The sequence below is a fragment of the Gracilinanus agilis genome, chromosome 2 (assembly GCF_016433145.1).
Source record: "Gracilinanus agilis isolate LMUSP501 chromosome 2, AgileGrace, whole genome shotgun sequence".
NCBI classification, from domain to species: Eukaryota; Metazoa; Chordata; class Mammalia; order Didelphimorphia; family Didelphidae; genus Gracilinanus; species Gracilinanus agilis.
Genome location: NC_058131.1, coordinates 634,438,422 through 634,456,461, shown reverse-complemented (window position 1 = coordinate 634,456,461; position 18,040 = coordinate 634,438,422). Strand labels below are relative to the sequence as shown.

The 18,040-nt window shown below is 32.5% G+C and overlaps 1 protein-coding gene across 1 annotated transcript in view; it reads right to left on the bottom strand.

Annotated features, from left to right (window-relative positions):
- WDR11 (WD repeat domain 11) overlaps positions 1-18,040 on the bottom strand; it is an 86,264-nt gene that overhangs the window by 14,898 nt on the left and 53,326 nt on the right. The window contains exons 17-20 of the mRNA XM_044665634.1: positions 13,562-13,668; positions 12,888-13,002; positions 10,737-10,908; positions 1,658-1,766 (exon numbers count right to left, since the gene is read on the bottom strand). Coding sequence (XP_044521569.1) covers positions 1,658-1,766; positions 10,737-10,908; positions 12,888-13,002; positions 13,562-13,668 — 503 coding nt within the window. The remainder of the gene's footprint in view (positions 1-1,657; positions 1,767-10,736; positions 10,909-12,887; positions 13,003-13,561; positions 13,669-18,040) is intronic.

Sequence of the window (18,040 nt, the reverse complement as noted above, 5' to 3'; positions counted from 1 at the left end):
TCTTGTAAACAATATATTTTTGAAATCTGGTTTTTAAACCATTAAGCTATCTGCTTCCATTTTATGGATGAATTCATTCCATTAACATTCGGTAATGATTATTAATTCCGTGTTTTCCTCCTTCCTGCCTTTCCCCTCTTTATTCTTATCTCTCTATATTTTTACCCTGTCACTGTTCTAAAGTCTGTTTTGCTTCTGATCATGGCCTCCCTTCTATGACCCTGCCCTCCCAAGTCATTTTCTTATCCTTTTCCCTTCACACTTCTCTGTTGGTTAAATTTCTAAATACCCCACTAAGAGTATATGCTATTTCCTCTTTGAGTTAATTCCTATGAATGTAAGGTTTAAGCATTACCTGCCATCCCCCTATCTTTCCCTCCATTGTAGAAGTTCTTCCTTTCATGCCTCTTTTGTGAGATAAATTTCCCCATTCTATCTCACCCTTCACTTCAAGCATCCTTCTTCCTCACCCTTTCATTTTTTTTTTTTTAAACCCTTACTCTCTGTCTTAGAATCAATACTGTGTATTGGTTCCAAGGCAGAAATGCTATAAGGACTAGGCAATGGGAGTTAAGTGACTTGCCAAGGCCACCTAGCTAGGAGGTGTCTGAGGCCAAATTTGAACACAGGTCTCATGTCTATGGGCTTGGTTCTCAATCCAATGAGCCACCTAGCTGCTTCACCCCTTCATTTTTTTTTTGAAATAATTATATCATATTCAATTTGCATATATACCTTCTGCCCATTTATAATCCTTCTAATTGCCCTAATAATGAAGAAGTTCTTGGGAATTACAATTATCGTCTTCCGATGTAGGTATGTAAACAATTTAACCTTATTGAATCCTTTAATGATTTTTCTTTCATGTTTATTTTTTAGAGTTCTCTTGAATCTATTGGAAAATCACATTTACTATTCTATTCTAGTCTTTTCATCAGAAATGCTTCAAAGTCCTCTTTTTCATTAAATATTCTTTTTTTTCTACCTGAAGATTATACTCAGTTTTGCTGGGTAGGTCATTCTTGGTGATAATCTTGGTTCCTTTGCCTTCTAGAATACCAAATTCTAAACCTTTCTGCTCCTTTAACATGGTTACTGCTAAACCTTGTATGATCCTGACTATGGCTGTGCTGGATTTAAACAAGTTCTACCTGGGGCTCCTTAAATATTTTCTCTTTCACTTAGAAGCTCTGGAATTTGATTATAATATTCTTGGGAGTTTCTATTTTGAGATATTTTTCAGGAGGTGATTGGTAGATTCTTTCTATTTCTTCTATAGCACCTACAATATTGTAGAGACTCAATAAAAGCTTACTTAAGAGCCTCAAAACTATCTTGTTATGAATGATTTTTAATAAAAATTTTTCTTTAACTTACAAAGCTTTTACTGGTCCACCTCACCATTTCCTTCCATATATTCTAAGTCCTTTGGCTCCCAATATTAAGAAACTATAAACAACTAAGAAGAGTTGATACATCCAAAATTCTCATTTACCCTTGTACTCAAGCTTCTAATTAACAATTTTTTATTTTTTTTTAGTTCTTGTACTTTATTCTCTTTAGTTCTTTAAGGTCTCACATATCTGGATCAATTTTAGGATTTCTCTCAAATAATGAATAAAAATAGGAAAACTAAATGAAAATGTAAAAGTCTTACACATGTGAAATATCCAAAGAATACTGTTCATTCCATGGTTGGTGTAATAAGAATGCTTTTAAAGCTAAAGCAGCTCTTGGAACAAGGAGATAAGGGCACCACACAGGTTCTGAAAGAAAAAAGGAAAAAACAGACTTCTTTTTCAATGTAAAGCTTACAAACTGTTAATGTTAAAATACATACAGATTCAGGATAAAATACTAGTGGACATTTAAATTACTATAGTCAAATGGCACCTTATACACAACCATTTAAGTGCCAGGCATCTTTTAAAATTTTTATAAAATTATTCTCCTTCATTAATTCTACTATAGTATAAGCCAAACTATTCCCCAGACTCCACAAGCCATTTCACATTTCTATGCATTTGCCTTCCCCCATGCATGGAATTGACTTCTTGCTATCTGCCAATCTTTATCTTTTCTAAGTCTAGGCTCAAATATATCTTCTTCTTAATTATAACTTCCTTTATTCCTTTCAGTTGTTGGTGCTCCTCTCCTCTAACTCTTACATGTATATGTGAAAGGTACAAGTTGTATTTTCTTAGGAAAATATTTACTCCTTATAGTCAAAGACCATTTTGTTTTTGATTTTGTATTATCAGCATCTACTACAAAACTTCAAAATAATAAATGCTTGGGGGCAGCTGGTAGCTCAGTGGATTGAGAACCAGGCCTAGAGACGGTCCTAGGTTCAAATCTGGCCTCAGCCACTTCCCAGCTGTGTGACCCTGGGCAACTCACTTTACCTCCATTGCCTACCCTTACCACTCTTCTGTCTTGGAGTCAATACACAGTATTGGCTCCAAGATGGAAGGTAAGGGTATTAATAATAATAATAATAATAATAATAATAATAATAATAATAATAATTAATGCTTAATGAAAATTTGCTGAATTGAATTCTGTGCCTTAGAAAATCTTATGCTACAAGGTATTATAGGCATATTATTAGTTAATAGCCAATCAAAATATTGACAAATGAAATCAAATAAAAATGTATATTACTTCGTAAATCTTAAAAAGTTATGTAAATTAAGATATTCAATACAATGTTTATTTTATTCTATAAAAAAGATGGATATCAAGTTCTCAAAGAACATATTCCTACTAAGACAAAACTGCTCTAGGGCTCAGTTTCCTCAGTTGATAAAATGACAGGGGTAGATAAGGTATCTGAGGTCCTGTCCATTTCTAAAATATTTTAATTATAACCAAGGAAAAGCAAGGTCTGATTTATGATGTTTTGATTTCCAGCAATTTTTTCAGGTATGAAACCTGCCATAAAAAGCAGTTAAAAAGTCATAGCATATTCAATCTTCTATTCAATGCATTAAATATGTCTACAATACAGATAATATGGTTGCCTAGAACCTACTTGAACACTTTAAATGATGTGAAGCTCACTGCTCTTTCAGACTTTTTCTAGTAACAAAGCCAACTTTACCCTTCTGGTAAAAATTTCTACCCAGAAGAACCTATACTTTATAGTTAATACTTCTGGCACATGATAAACTTTCAAATATCAGAAGACTTTAATTCATGTATCCTTAATGTCTTCCCTCCTCCAGGCATCCCAGAATTCTCTCAATTCCTGATTATCCATTCATATATTCCATGTGAACTGGAAAGACCTCCAGGAATTGATGCAGAGCGAAAGGAGCAGAGCCAGAAGAACATTGTACACAGAGACTGATACACTATGGTAAAATCAAATGTAATGGACTTCTGTACCAGCAGCAATACAATGACCCAGGACAATTCTGAGGGATTTATGGTAAAGATGCTACCCACATTCAGAGGAAGAACTGCAGGAGAGGAAACACATAAGAAAAACAACTGCTTGAACACATGGGCTGATGGGGATATTATTGGGAAGGTAGACACTAAAGAATAACTCTAGTCCAACTATCAATAATATGGAATTAGGTCTTGATCAATGATGCATGTAAAACCCAGTGGAATTGCCCATCGGCTAATTAGATTAGTAAGCTAGAGGGATTTGGGGGAGAGGGAAAGAACATGAAATATGTAAATATGGGAAAATATTCAAAATAAAAACTTAAAAAAAAGAAATGCAAATTAAAAAATGAAACAAAAAAAAATTATACAACATGTTGGCTATATCTTTAAATATATCTGAAAAGCAAAATATAAGTATTATAACCTAATATTTTTTAAAACTATTCTTATACAAAGTTAGCTAGAATTGTTACTCAGGATATTTAGACTAGTAACTGAACTGAAAATAAAGTAGTTCCATCTATATTATTTTTTAAAAAAGTTGTTCCAAATATTGATATATCTCATTATCCTGTGCATCTTTATACATTCATTGACTTTTTAGATCTCAAGAAATAATTCAGATCTAAGATAGCACCAAGACATATCTAGCAGGAAACTCAATATAAAACATTGACTTAAATACTAACATAGCTATCAATGAAACATTGATATATGGATGAATATTGTTATATGTTTCCAGAGACAAGAGATGGCAGTAGATGATAATAGTAAATCAGGCAGTGTTTTGAAATGGGGCATGGCATTCTACATGAGGAAAAATAATACCTTGGTACTGCTCAGAGAAAGAATTACATATACCATGCACTTATCTTAATGGATAGATGGACAATAGGTACTACATGATAAAAAAGAAAAATGAGATTATATTCTTTTTTTTTTTAAACCCTTACTTTCTGTCTTGGAGTCAGTACTGTGTATTGGCTCCAAGGCAGAAGAGTGATAAGGGTAGGCAATGGGGGGTCAAGTGACTTGCCCAGGGTCACACAGCTGAGAAGTGGCTGAGGCCAGATTTGAACCTAGGACCTCCCATCTCTAGACCTGGCTCTCAATCCACTGAGCTACCCAGCTGCCTCCAGATTACATTCTTAATAAGAAGTATTAAAATGAAAAAATTATGATTTTTGAAAAGAAATATCCAGTTTCTTCCATGCTAATGTTTATGAAGTCTATAAAATATAATACTGTTAACTGTTAAAAAACAAAACAAAACAAAAAAAAACAAACAACCTGGGGGCAGCTGGGTGGCTCAGTGGATTGAGAGCCAGGCCTAGAGATGGGAGGTCCTAGATTCAAGTCTGGCCTCTAACACTTCCCAGCTGTGTGACCCTGGGCAAGTCACTTGACCCCCATTGCCTACCTTTACCACTCTTCTGCCTAGGAGCTAATACACAGAAGTTAAGGGTTTAAAATTAAAACAAAAACAAAAACAAAAACAAAAAAAACATAAGAAATGTTTTCTTTCCAAATAAAATAACTCTTATTTCTCCAAAGTAAAATATTACTGATGGCATATTACTGAGATAAAATGAAAGTGATAGCCTCCTTCCTAACAATCCCATGCCCCCAAAGAAAAACAGCCTTTTCAGGAAAAACTTTCCTTTTCAAGTATAGAGATTATATATATATATATAAAAAAAAAGAAAGTAAAGAAATAACCAACATCTGGATATATTTATCTATGAGAGTTTATCCAAGTTAGGAAATAACTAAAATAAAAAGGGGTCTATATCATTCCCATTCTATACTAATCTTCTGTAATTTATTGAAAATCCTAAAATGAACTTGGGAATGTTGAAAGCCTATAACAGATCAGGTGCTTAAAGCAAAGGATAACAATAACTATTCCACCAGCCAAAAGTGGAAGCAACTGCCAAAAAAATACAGGTCAGAGGAGAATGTAACCTTGCAATCAGAAATAGGTAGAAGATAAGTTCCAAATGAAAGTAAGAAAAAGAGGCAATTTCAAAAAAGAAAAGTTTATGTGGTTACTTCAAATGTCTTTTCAGAAATCCTTATTCCAATAAATTATCATTGCCAGTGAGGAAAATGTTATGGCTTAATACTTTTTGAAGCCAAGTCAATGTTTGTGAAAACTGTTTGTGAAAACTGATAGTAAACAACCCTCACATAAGTCTAAAAATCATGTTTTCTTCATATCCATAGCTTAAAATGGGGTGGGGGATTAAAATAGCTTTTAAGTGTTTAAAAGGTAGCTATTTTTCATAGCCAGTAATGACTTTTGGAGATTATTTGATAAAATTCTATTCTAATGTCCAGTACCAAGGTATTAAACAATGATTCCCCTTGGACTTTATTGCCCTTTTCTATGGGAAAATCAGGATCAAAGAAGGTATCTTCATCTGGAAAGAAAAATATCAACAGCTTCAACTTTCTTATATTTTAGTTTCTTATTATTTTACAAATAATTTTCAAAAGAATATGCACCAATGCCTCTGATGCAAATATAAAATTCCCCCAAATTCATTCCAAAGTATACTTACTTCTGACTTGTAAACACAGAAATGGTCAACAGTGAATTGCTATGGGCCTTTAATTATCCAAGAATAAACAAAACATGAATTTTGGGTTAAAAGTATAGAAATGTCACCCAATTATTTTAAATAACACTAGCAATTTTTTATCCTTAACAATTTGCTAGGTATTGTACTGGTTTTCAAACACTGTGTGGGTTGTGCACACTCCACTTTAAATTTTTTTGGTATGGAGGAGGAGGTCACTGAGGCTGTATGACTAAATAATTTCAAAAACAGCTTAGGTGGAAATGTATTTTTAAATTAGGAAAACTTTAAAAGAGAAATGTAATCTCAAGCTTGGCAGTATTTCAAATGTTAAAATGTGACAATACATATGAGTTAATATGATGAGCTCCCATTTCATAGTTGCCTGATAACAAGTACAAATTGTTTTGGGCTTGGAGTTTTTCAATTCAAATTTGAAATGAAAATTGTATAGACATATTTTTTTAGACATTAAGATTAGACTTTAAAAATCTCTTTTTCCTTGGTACATCTGGCAACTAACTAAAACCAACTGAAAATTGTAGTTTTGTACATTTCTTTTTATAACTTTAGATTTTAATTTTAATTCAAGACATTAAAATAACAAACTTAATTGCTCACATGGCTATAAGCAAAGTGCTCTACAAATGTAAGGTATTGCTGTTGTCAGCAGCAGCAGCAGCAGCAGCAGCAGCAGCATCAGCAGCATCATAAATGGAACTTGACTCAAAGGACAATTCAATTCAACATTTAGCATAAGACAAGGGGCCAACCAAGTCCATGCCTTCAAGGAGCTTAAATTCGACTTGGGGGAACAACATATATAGAAGCAAATACAAAATGAATAAAAAGTAATTTAGAGGTGGGAGAAGGGACATTACATTACACAAGGAGGAAAATCAAAAATGTTTCAGGCACTTGAGTTGAACCTTGGCGTGAGAGAGGAATTCCAAGAAGTGGTTATGATCAGGAAGCATATTCTAGGTATTGGGAGATGATAAGTTAGAAGCATAGAAATGCCATGCAGGGGATAGTATGGAGGACAGTTTGAGTAAAACAAAGAAATGAAGAACAATATGAAACTGGCCTAAAATATTGTGAAGTCAGAGTTTAAGAAATTTAAATGTCAAAAAGATGTTTATATTTTATTCTGGAGGAAAAGAGTACCACTGAAGTTTCTTGAGCAGAAGGAGGACATACTCTGATGTGCTCTGAAAATATCAATTTCATGTAAGATAAATAAGGAGATGATAAGAGAAGAGCAAGGTTCAATAAATTCAATTTATGAGGTTGAGACAAATGATACTCCAAGATATGAAATGAACTAGAAGATACAACTGTTAAGCCACTATCAGTGATCTTGAAAAATGGTGAAGAACAGGAATGTATAACACAGGTCCGGAAACAGGCAACAACTTGATTTTCAAAATGGGGAAAGAATAAGATCTGCAAAATAAGGCAGTGAATTCAACTATGACTTCTAGCAAAAGTCTATTTTAATGGGTGGTTAGTAAGCATCCTAAAAGAAAGAGGCAATGAACACACAGATGGAAGTGATGACACCTAATGTCATTTTCTTTTTGATACACACTGGAAAATAAGGGAAATGCTGAAGACATAAAGAGATCAGCAAAGTATCTTCTATGGACTCTTATGACAGTTTTATGGACAAAATTTATTCAACATGGGCTAGAAGATCTAATCCAGTTACAAAGATTCTGAACTAACTCAATGAGAGGATACAAAATTCTCCTATGAAAAAGATTCCTAGTGGAATGCCTCAGAATCTATGACTGGTCTTGTACTAGTTGACATTTTTATCAAATAATTGGGGAAAAGTATAGGTGGAATATTTATCAGGTTTACAAATGATATAAACCTGGAAGGAATAGCTAGATTTTAGGTTATGGAGACAGGATTGGAAAAATTGAGATAAATATTAATTGCTTGTGGGTAGGTAAAACCAATATAATAAAAATGACAATATTTCCTAAATTGATTTACTGCTTCATTGCAATATCAAACAAACTACCCAAAAGATTACTTTTCAGAGCTAGAAGAAAATAAAAACAAAATTCATCTGGAAGAAGAAAAAGTCAAGAATCTCAAGGGAAATAATGAAAAAAGGTAAGAAGGAAGAGAGCCTAGCAAAACAATTTTTCAAAATATACAACAAAGCTGTAATCATCAAAGTGATTTGATGCTGGTTAAGAAATAGGAGTTAATCAGTGGAACAGAATTAGTGTACAGAAGCAAACAAGCAGAATAACCTATCGTTTGATAAACCCCAGAACACTTGCTAACTAGGGTAAGAATTCAGTAATTGCCAAAAACTTCTAGTAAAACCATAAAGCAATCTGGCAGACAATCTCACTCTATAGTAAGAAAACCTCTAGGGGGGGCAGCTGGGTGGCTCAATGGCCTGAGAGTCAGGCCCATAGACAGGAGGTCCTGGGTTCAAATCTGGCCTCAGATACTTCCTAGCTGTGTGACCCTGGGCAAGTCACTTAACCCCCAATGCCTAGCCCTTACCACTCTTCTGCCTTAGAACCAAAATCTAGTATTGATTCTAAGACAGAAGGTAAGGGTCTTAAGAAAAAAAAAGCTCTAAATCAGTACATGACATATATAAAGTACATGACTTAAATTAAAGGAGAAAGTAATTACCTATTGTCACATCTATAGATAAGGAAAAATTTCATGACCAAAGGATAGAGATGATCAAAATCTTGATTATATAAAATTAAAGTTTTTTTAACTGAATCAATCAGCTAAAATTAGAAGGTAAACTGAAAAGTAGGGGAAAAAAATCTTCACATCAAGTTTAATAAAGTCTTGCTTCTAAGTCATAAGGAACTGATTCAGATTTATAAGAATAAGAGGCATTCCCCAATTGAAAAATGGTCAAATGATGTGAAAGGATAGTTTTTAGAGGAGAAAATCGATTCTATCAAGTCATATGAAAAAGGAATACTCCAAATCACTAATGATTAAAGAAAGGCAAATAAAAACTACTTATAATCATAAGAATGGCAAGGTTGATAAAAAAGGAAAATGACAATTTTTAGGTACTTTGGGAAGATAGGTACAATAATGCCTAGTTGATAAGAGTTATGAATTAGTCAAGCCACTTTGGAAAACAATTTGGAATAATGATTAAAACTGAACTTTGCATCTCCGTTGAGGCAGGGATACTAAGAGTAGGGCTATAAAAGAAGACAAGGAGCCATATGTACAAGAACTTTACAGTAGCAAAGAACTAGGAAAAGGGAAAACTAGGATGCCCAATATATACAGCACTAGGTTTGCAGTCAGGAAGATCTGAGATGAAATCCAGCCTCAGAGATTTCCTAGCTGTGTGACTGTGGGTAAGTCATTTAATCCTGTCTGCCTCAGTTTCCTCATTTATCAAATGAGCAAGAGAAGGAAAGGGCAAACCACTCCTGGATATTTGTCAAGAGAGATGCTGTAGGAAATGATGAAAGGGATGATTTCAGAAAAACCCAAAAAGGCTTAGAAGATGATATAGAGTGAAGTAAACTGGTCTATGAAGATAAAGTAACAACAATACTTAAAATTGTTGTTACTGTATAAATACCAAGTACATTACCAAGAAAACCCCAAAAAGGTTCAAGAAGGGTTAGACACAACTAAACAACAACAAATAAAATACTACATGTCAAATAAAGACTTGCTAGTGGGAACAAGTGGCACAATGGATACAGTACCAGGCCTAAAGTCAGGAAGACTCATGTTCCTGCGTTTGAATATGGCCTCAAAACGTTTAATAGATGTGTGACTCTGGGCAAGTCCCTTAACTCTGTTTGCTTCAGTTTCCTCATCTACAAAATGAGATGGAGAAGGAAATGGCAAACCATTCTAGAATCTGTGCCAAGAAAATTCCAAATGGGGTCATGAAAAATCAAACATAACTGAAACAAATGAACAACAAAAACAACAAAGGGTTGTAAAACAAATTGGTGACCATGAGTTGTGGAATGGCTAAATGAATATCATATGTATGTAACAGAATATGACTGGGCAGTAGGAAATGATGAAGGGGCTGATTTCAGAAAAAACTGCAGACTTTTATGAGCTAATGTAGAAGTGAACTGATCTAGGAGAACAATTTATATAGTAACAACAATCTGCATAATTGTTGTTACCTTATAAATACCAAATATATTGCAAAGTAATTGCAAAAAAGTAAGAAATCACTAAAATCAGTAAAATAATTTGAGGCAGCTACTAATTTATGATGCATAATAGCATAACTACTAAAGTGTCTTTTTAATGATTTCCAGTACCAATATTTAAAATGCCAATCATCACAGAATGATGGTTACAATACGGACTTTGGTTGTCACCTAGTTCAAACATTAACACTAAATTTGTAAACACTTGAGTACTTTCTTACATTGAGAAAGAGCCATTTTTATTAATGTAAATGTCTTACAACTTTTGTGGGCAATACACTTCAAATAAGAGACAGCTAAAATATCTGCTATATAGAATTTCTTGGAGTTTACAGTTTAAAGGGTTAAAGTTAACTCAAAGATAAAAACACTATAGTTTAATTTTGACATCAATACATTAATCTGAATTAAGTGCTTCTAAAAACAGTATAGAGATCAATCAATATACCTCAAAAATAAAAAACAACCTTCTTCCTAAAAGATTGTAGCCTAAGGCAAAAAGGAGAAGTCATTAAAGTATATTAGCTCTATAAACTGCAACTTGGCTCCTCCTACATACCTGTTAATTCTTGTTCATCCATTCTAAAGCATGCTGATTTCATTGACATCTCTAGGACTCGGATACATCCATCATCTGATGCCAAGATCACTTTATCTGATGTACACCAGTCCACATCCAATATTCGGAAAGTGACATTTCTTCCACTTCTTAAACTGCTCACCATCTGAACCTTGAAAAGTGAATGCAATTGTCACCCTCAGTAAGATGGAAGATGTGTATACTGGATCAACTGTTTTAGAAAAAGCAAACAAAGATAGTATCTTTTGCAAATTACACAATATAAGTTTAAAATTATCTGATCTTTTGGTATTCTTTCATTCGCAGACAGGATGCAATTCAAAACCAATGATTGACAGTAATAAAAGAGAAGTATTGACAATATGTCATATCTAGAGTTAAAAAACAAACTTTAAAATCAATATGGTTTTTTCTATATGTAGATATTAACAGAGTTGTATTTATATCTTCATACATATATTAAATAACTTTCTGTAGATATCTACATATAGACATATATACATGTGTATTTTGTATATGTATATGTATATGCATTTGTGTATATATGAATTATGTATATAAATGTGCTCTATACAAACATACATACTTACATAACCACAGTCAATTCTTGTCATTCACATGAGTTTTGTCCTATAACATCACCACAAACAATGTACTAGGAAATACTGAACCACCATTCCTATGGTAAATATAAGGTAAGGTCCCTGTGAGCCTCTGGTCCCACCATTTACTTTCCAGAGCAGCCTCACATACAGATTGGAAAATTTTCTCTTTCTTTTCCTGGATATACCATATTGTTGAATCATTAATATTAAACTCACAACGAATAATACTATAACTCATGCCTGAATGAAGCTCACCTAATACCAGTATTTTCTCAGTAAGGTACATCATGATCTTCTTATACTTAAGAATTGTAGAGATTAAAATTAATATGCAAAGAACTAAATATTATATTTAATAAAGTTTTATTAATAATAAACTAATAAAAGAGACCTAGCTATTTAGTCCACTTGCCAGAGCAAAAAAGAAAGAGGGAGGAGTTAGAGCAAACTATATACAAACGTGACCACGCAAATGTGGAAGCTCAGGAGAGATTAAAGGGAATTTTGGGAAATACTAAGGGATTTATGGGGGATGCAGTCCAAGTTTCAAAATCTCCATTTATACAGAATCCTAGTCACACTACCCTTGGAAACCATTTTAAACACCGAAGTCATCAACCGAAAGTACAAAAATGTAAAAAACATAAAAATAAATAGATCTTGAAAAAGGCACGTGTTTACAGTAATAGAGCAATCTTTTAAAACCAAAACCCCAAATCATATACCTGTATAAACAAATGATAAATCATATGTTTTTTTTTTCTGGATTTCTATTTCCACAGTTCTTTCTCTGGATGTGGATAACATTAATTCTCATAAGTCCCTCAGAATTGCCCTGGGTCATTGCATTGCTTTTAGTAGCAAAGTCAATTACATTTTATTGTCCTACAATGTTTCAGTTACTGTGTAAAATGTTCTCCTGTTTCTGCTCATTTCACTCCACATCAGTTCATTTAGGTCTTTCTAGTCATTATAGAAGTCCTTCAATTCATCATTCCTTTCAGCATAATAGTATTCCATCACCATCATCATATACCACAAGTTGTTCAGCCATTCCCCAATGGAGGGACATCCTCTCATTTTCCAATTTTTTTGTCAACACAAAAAGTGCAGCTATAAATATTTTGTACAAACAAATCTTTCCAATTTTTAAAAAGATCTCTTTGGGATACAAACCTAGTAGTGGTATAGCTGGATCAAAGGGCATGCATTCTTTTAAAGCCCTTTGGGCATAATTCCAAAATGCCTTCCAGAATGGTTGTATCAATTTACAACTCCACTAGCAGTGCATTAGTGTCCCCCCCCAAAATCAATGTTTTTAAAAGGTGAAAGACAATAAAAATTTTGAATACCTCTGATAAACATCACAACTCTAATCAATGATTACTTTTTTTAAATTCCTTTTTTTAAAGTCTATTAGTATAAGTAAATAATATATAGATTATTTGATTTATATTTTAATTTTGCTAAATAAGACCTTAACACACAAGTTTGGAGATGAAAATATCACAAAACACTTGCTTACTTCTTTAGTATCCCAGACTTCAGCACCATCATTATACATAGCTATTAATTTCTGGTTTCCTTTACCAGGGGCAAAACGGATCTTTCTCACCCAACTTCGGTGTGTTGGTATTCCTCTGGCAAAATAAGCACAATCAACTGAATTTATTAGATTTCCAAAAACTGACCTATATGCTTAAAAAAATTATCAGCATAAAATAGCAATTAAATCCAGTTACTAAGTCTACCTTTGACCTATTTCTAATTCTTTCCCATTGATCTACTTCTACTTCTCTTTCTTTATCAGACTATAATTTTAGTTAACTTCATGAACATTCCTTTCTGTAAAATATCATCTCTTCTTTCTACAATTTCTGATCTGAGATATTCTCAAAAACGATGTTAAGGGATTATTAACTCATCTCCATGTCATTGGTGGACAAGCAGTTGTGAAAAAGATGCAAAGTTAGTCTCTATTTGTAGGACAAATAATTCAAATTACAAAATGAAAATTTCTATATCTATTATACAAATGTAAAAGTTACTATGTATTCATGAATACATTAAAATAAGATTAACAATTCGTCACACATACAACAAAATGAAAATAAAAAGTAGTCTATACTTATTATGCAAATTTAAAAGTTAATTTCTATATATCCATGAATATACTATACTATTAACAAATATAAATACCTAGACACTCTGGCTTTCAAATCCCAAAAATTTAGGTTTCCATCCACATCACCAAGAACCAGTGTATCACCTTTCCAAGCAATGCATGTAATACTACCCATGCTTCCCTAGGGAAAAAAAAACAATGAAGAAATATCACATTTGCAGAAATAATCACAAGGGAATTTTTTGAAAACTTAAAGATAATAATATACTATAAAGATTATATATAGTTTAAAAATCATTTAATAAAATTAAGATGTTTTTACATAGCAATGGAAACCATACCTAGAATAATGAAATTCCTCAAAGAATTGGCTTCAACTATTAAAAATCTACATAGCTTACAAATTCCAAAGGCAAAGAAACACTAAAAGATCATTTTATCTAGAATATAAGTTTAAAGAAATAAAGGGATTTCCATTAAGAAGGATTGAGGAAAAGAAACAAAAAATTTCACCAGGAAGAACTCTATTACAAAGCCAGATTTGCCACCTTTATTATTTATAAAAGCATAACTATTCATTAAATGTGATTGACACAATAATAAAAAGTTAAAATAGAATCCATACTAAAGGAAACTTAAAAACAGGTTTTATAAGTATAAAGAAAATCTAGACAACAAAAAATAAAAAATTTGGTGGAGTCACATCTTCCATTGAGCTGCTATCTAATATTTTTGCAAGATAATCTAGATAGAGATTTGTGCACTAAAATTTTTTTCAGCTAAATCTCAAATGAGCTTCTTAAATGAGTAAGAAACCAAATAAATTTTTAAAAAGCAAAAGTTGTTTCAATAACTTTATTAATGGATTAGTGTTAACAAATATGCTAAATAATACCTTTTCCATTCAATAATTTTTAAAGGAGTATAAAAAGCTCATCTAACAAAAGGGAGACATTTAGCCTAAGCAAAACTAGTGTTTTGACATATCTTTTAAAATATAGAAAAGTCTTCCCAAATTTTCATGGTAACAAGTGGTTTGCCAATATCTCTCTACAAGGAGATCTACACAGTACTCCCAGTTGTGGGTGAAGGAAAATCTAGCAGCATTCAGTGAGCACACAAAAAAGCTACCTTAAAATATTTATTATGCTGAAATATTCAGTCCAAGAATTTAGAAGGCCATATTTTTTAAAAATGGAGCTCTGAGTAATTTGGCAAATTATCATTCCTAGATGTCTTTTTTAGTTTCCCTAAATATATTAATATATAACAAAGAATTGGCTTTTTAAAAATTATTTTTATTTCATTAAATATTTCCCAATTACATATTAAGCAAATTTTGACACTCATTTTAAAGAAATTTGAATTCCAAGTACTCTTTTTTTCTGCCCCTCTCCCCTCTGAGAAAATAAACAATTCAACATCAACTATACAAATTAAGTTATGGAAAACATTTTTATATGTTTTTTTGCAAAACAAAAACAAAAAGAAGTAAAAAAAAGGATGCTTCATTCTGCATTCAGAGTCTCCCAGCTCTCTCTCCAGAGGTGGATAGCATTTTGCATCTTTTGGAATTATCTAAGTTTTTCACAATTGATCTTGCTATTACTGTGTACAATATTCTTCTGCATCTGCTCATTTAATTTTGCTTCAGTTCATAAAAGCTTTCTCAGGTTTTTATGAATTCATACTACTTGTCACTTCTTTTATCACAATAGCATTCCATCACAATCATATGCCACAAGTTGTTTAACTATTCCAGAACTGATGAGCATCTCAATGATTTCCAATTCTTTGCTGCCGCAAAAAGAGCTGCTATAAATGTTTTTGTACAAATAGGCCCTTTTCCCTTTTCTTTGATCTTTATGGGACACAAATCTAGTAGTTATATTGCTGAGGCAAAGGAGATAAATTGACCAAGTTCTAAATTATTCTCCAGAATAGCTGAACTAGTTCACTATTCCACCAACAATGTTATCAGTTTCCCAAAGTTTACACTTCTCCAACATTGTCATTTTCCTTTTCTGTCATGTTAGTTAATCTGACAGTTGTGGGAGTATCTCGGGTGTTTTAATGTGCATTTCTCTAATCTGTAGTGAATTAGAACATTTTTTTTCATGTGACTATGCAGAGCATTGAATTTTTCTTCTGAAAACTGTCTGTTCATATTCTTTGACCATTTATTACTTGGGAAATGGCTTGTATTTTTTACAAATCTGCCTCAGTTCCATATATATATTTGAGCAATAAGGTCTTTATTAGAGAAAATTTTACTATGAATTTCCCCTCTAGTTTTGTTTTCCTTCTAATTTTAGGTGTATTAGTTTTGTTTGTGCAAATCCTTTTTAATTATACCCATCTTACTCTTGCATCTAGTTTGTATGGTACTGGAATTCACACTGTTAATCAAATGTTTGGTGGAAATTAGAAATTCATCTAGTTCTGGGGATTTTTCCTTAGGGTGCTCATTAATAGCTTGCCCAATTTTTTTTTTTTTACTAAAATAGGGTTATTTAAGTATTTCATTTGCTCTTCTGCTAATCTGGACAGTTTATATTTTTGTAAATATTCAACCATCCCATATACCTTATCAGCTTTATCGGTATATAATCAACACAAAATAACCCCTAATAATTCTTTTAATTTCCTTTGCTTTGGTGGTTCGCTCACCCTTTTCATTTTTTATATCAGTAATTTGGTTTTCTTCTTTCTTTTTAAAAATCAAATTAATTTTTTTTCATAAAACCATCCCTAAATTTCGTTATTTCAATGGTTTTCTTACATTCAATTTTATTAATCTCCCCTTCAATTTTCAGAATTTCCATTTTAGTGTTTAATTAGGGATTTTTAGTTTGTTCTTTTTTCAGTTTTTTTAGTTATATATCCAATCATTGATCCCCAATTTCTCTCATTTATTGATGTAGACTTTTAAGAGATATAAATTTTCCTCTAAATACTGCTTTGGCTGCATCTCACAAATTTTAGAATGCTGTCTCATCCTTCTCTTTAATTAAATGATTGACTACACTGGTTCACAAACTTTTTTGGCCTACTGCCCCCTTTCCAGAAAAAATATTACTTAGCCCCCTGGAAATTAATATTTTTAAATTTTAATAGCAATTAATAGGAAAGATAAATGCATCTATGGCCATCACCACCCCCCTGGATCGCTGCAGCACCGACTAGGGGGTGGTAGAGCCCACTTTGGGAATCACTGGACTATAAGATTTAATCTCTGACTCATTTATTCCTTAGGATTAGATTATTTTGTTTACAATCAATTTATAATCTTTGCTTCCATGGGCCTTTATTAAATGTAATTTTTATTTCACCATGATCTGAAAAGAATGCACTTAATATTGCTGGTTTTCTGCATTTGGTTGTGAGGTTTTTAATGCCCTAATACCTGGTCAAATTTAGTGGTGGTGCAATGTACAGATGAAAAAAAGGTATACTCCTTTCTATTCCCATTCAGTTTTCTCAATAGGCCTGTCATCTCTAACTTTTCTAAGATTCTATTCATATCCTTGACTTCTTTATTTACTTTGTAGTTAGAATTATATAGCTCTGAAAGGGGAAAGGTGAGGTTCTCTACTAGTATAATTTTACTTTCTATTTCCTTCTGCAATTCATTTAACATTTCCTTTAAGAATCTGGATGCTATTCCACTTAATACATCTATGTTTAGATACTGCTTCATTGCCCATGGTTCTTTTTAACAAGAAGTAGTTTCCTTGTTTATCCTTTTTAATTAGATCTGCTTTTGCTATATGAGATTATAATTGCCATTCCTGCCTTTTTTACTTCAGCTACTCTAGCCCCTTATTTTAAAACTCTGTATATATCTGTTTTAAGTGTGCTTCTTCTAAACAACATACTGGAGTCTAACTTCTAATCCAATTCTGTATCCACTTCCAATTTATAGGTGAGTTCATCTCATTCACATTGATTAAGATTACTAATTGTGCATTTCCTTCCATCCTATTTTCTTTATCCTTCTCTCTCCTTTTAGCTTGTCCCTCCTCTAAAGACTGGTTTGTTTCTGACCATTGGCTTCTTCTTTTATCTATCCCCCCTTTTATCATGTCCCCTTCATTAAATACATGTGCATATTTTCCCTTTTTGAAGCTATTTAGCTGTGAGGTTCAAGTGTTGCCCTATTTCTCTGATCATTTTCCCTTTTCCTGTAAAAGCTTTTCCTTGCAAACAAGTCTCTTCAATGCCAAATTATTTCCCCCATTCTTCCTCTCCTTTCCCCCTTCTACTGGGGGATCATTCTTCTTAAAATCATCCCAACATACTTGTTTCAGTCTCACATCTTCTATGTAGAATCCTTCTGTCATAATTATTTTAAGTTGTTAGAAGACACATATATCACCTTCTCATATAGAAAGGTAAACAGTTTAACTTTATTGAGTCCTCTATGACTGCTCTTTCACATTTTCTTTTTCTCTTTTTATGCTTTTCTTGAGCCTTGTATTGAAAGTCAATTTTTCTATTCAGCTCTGGTCTTTTTGTCAGGAATGCCAGAAAGTTTTCTATTTTTTTACTGA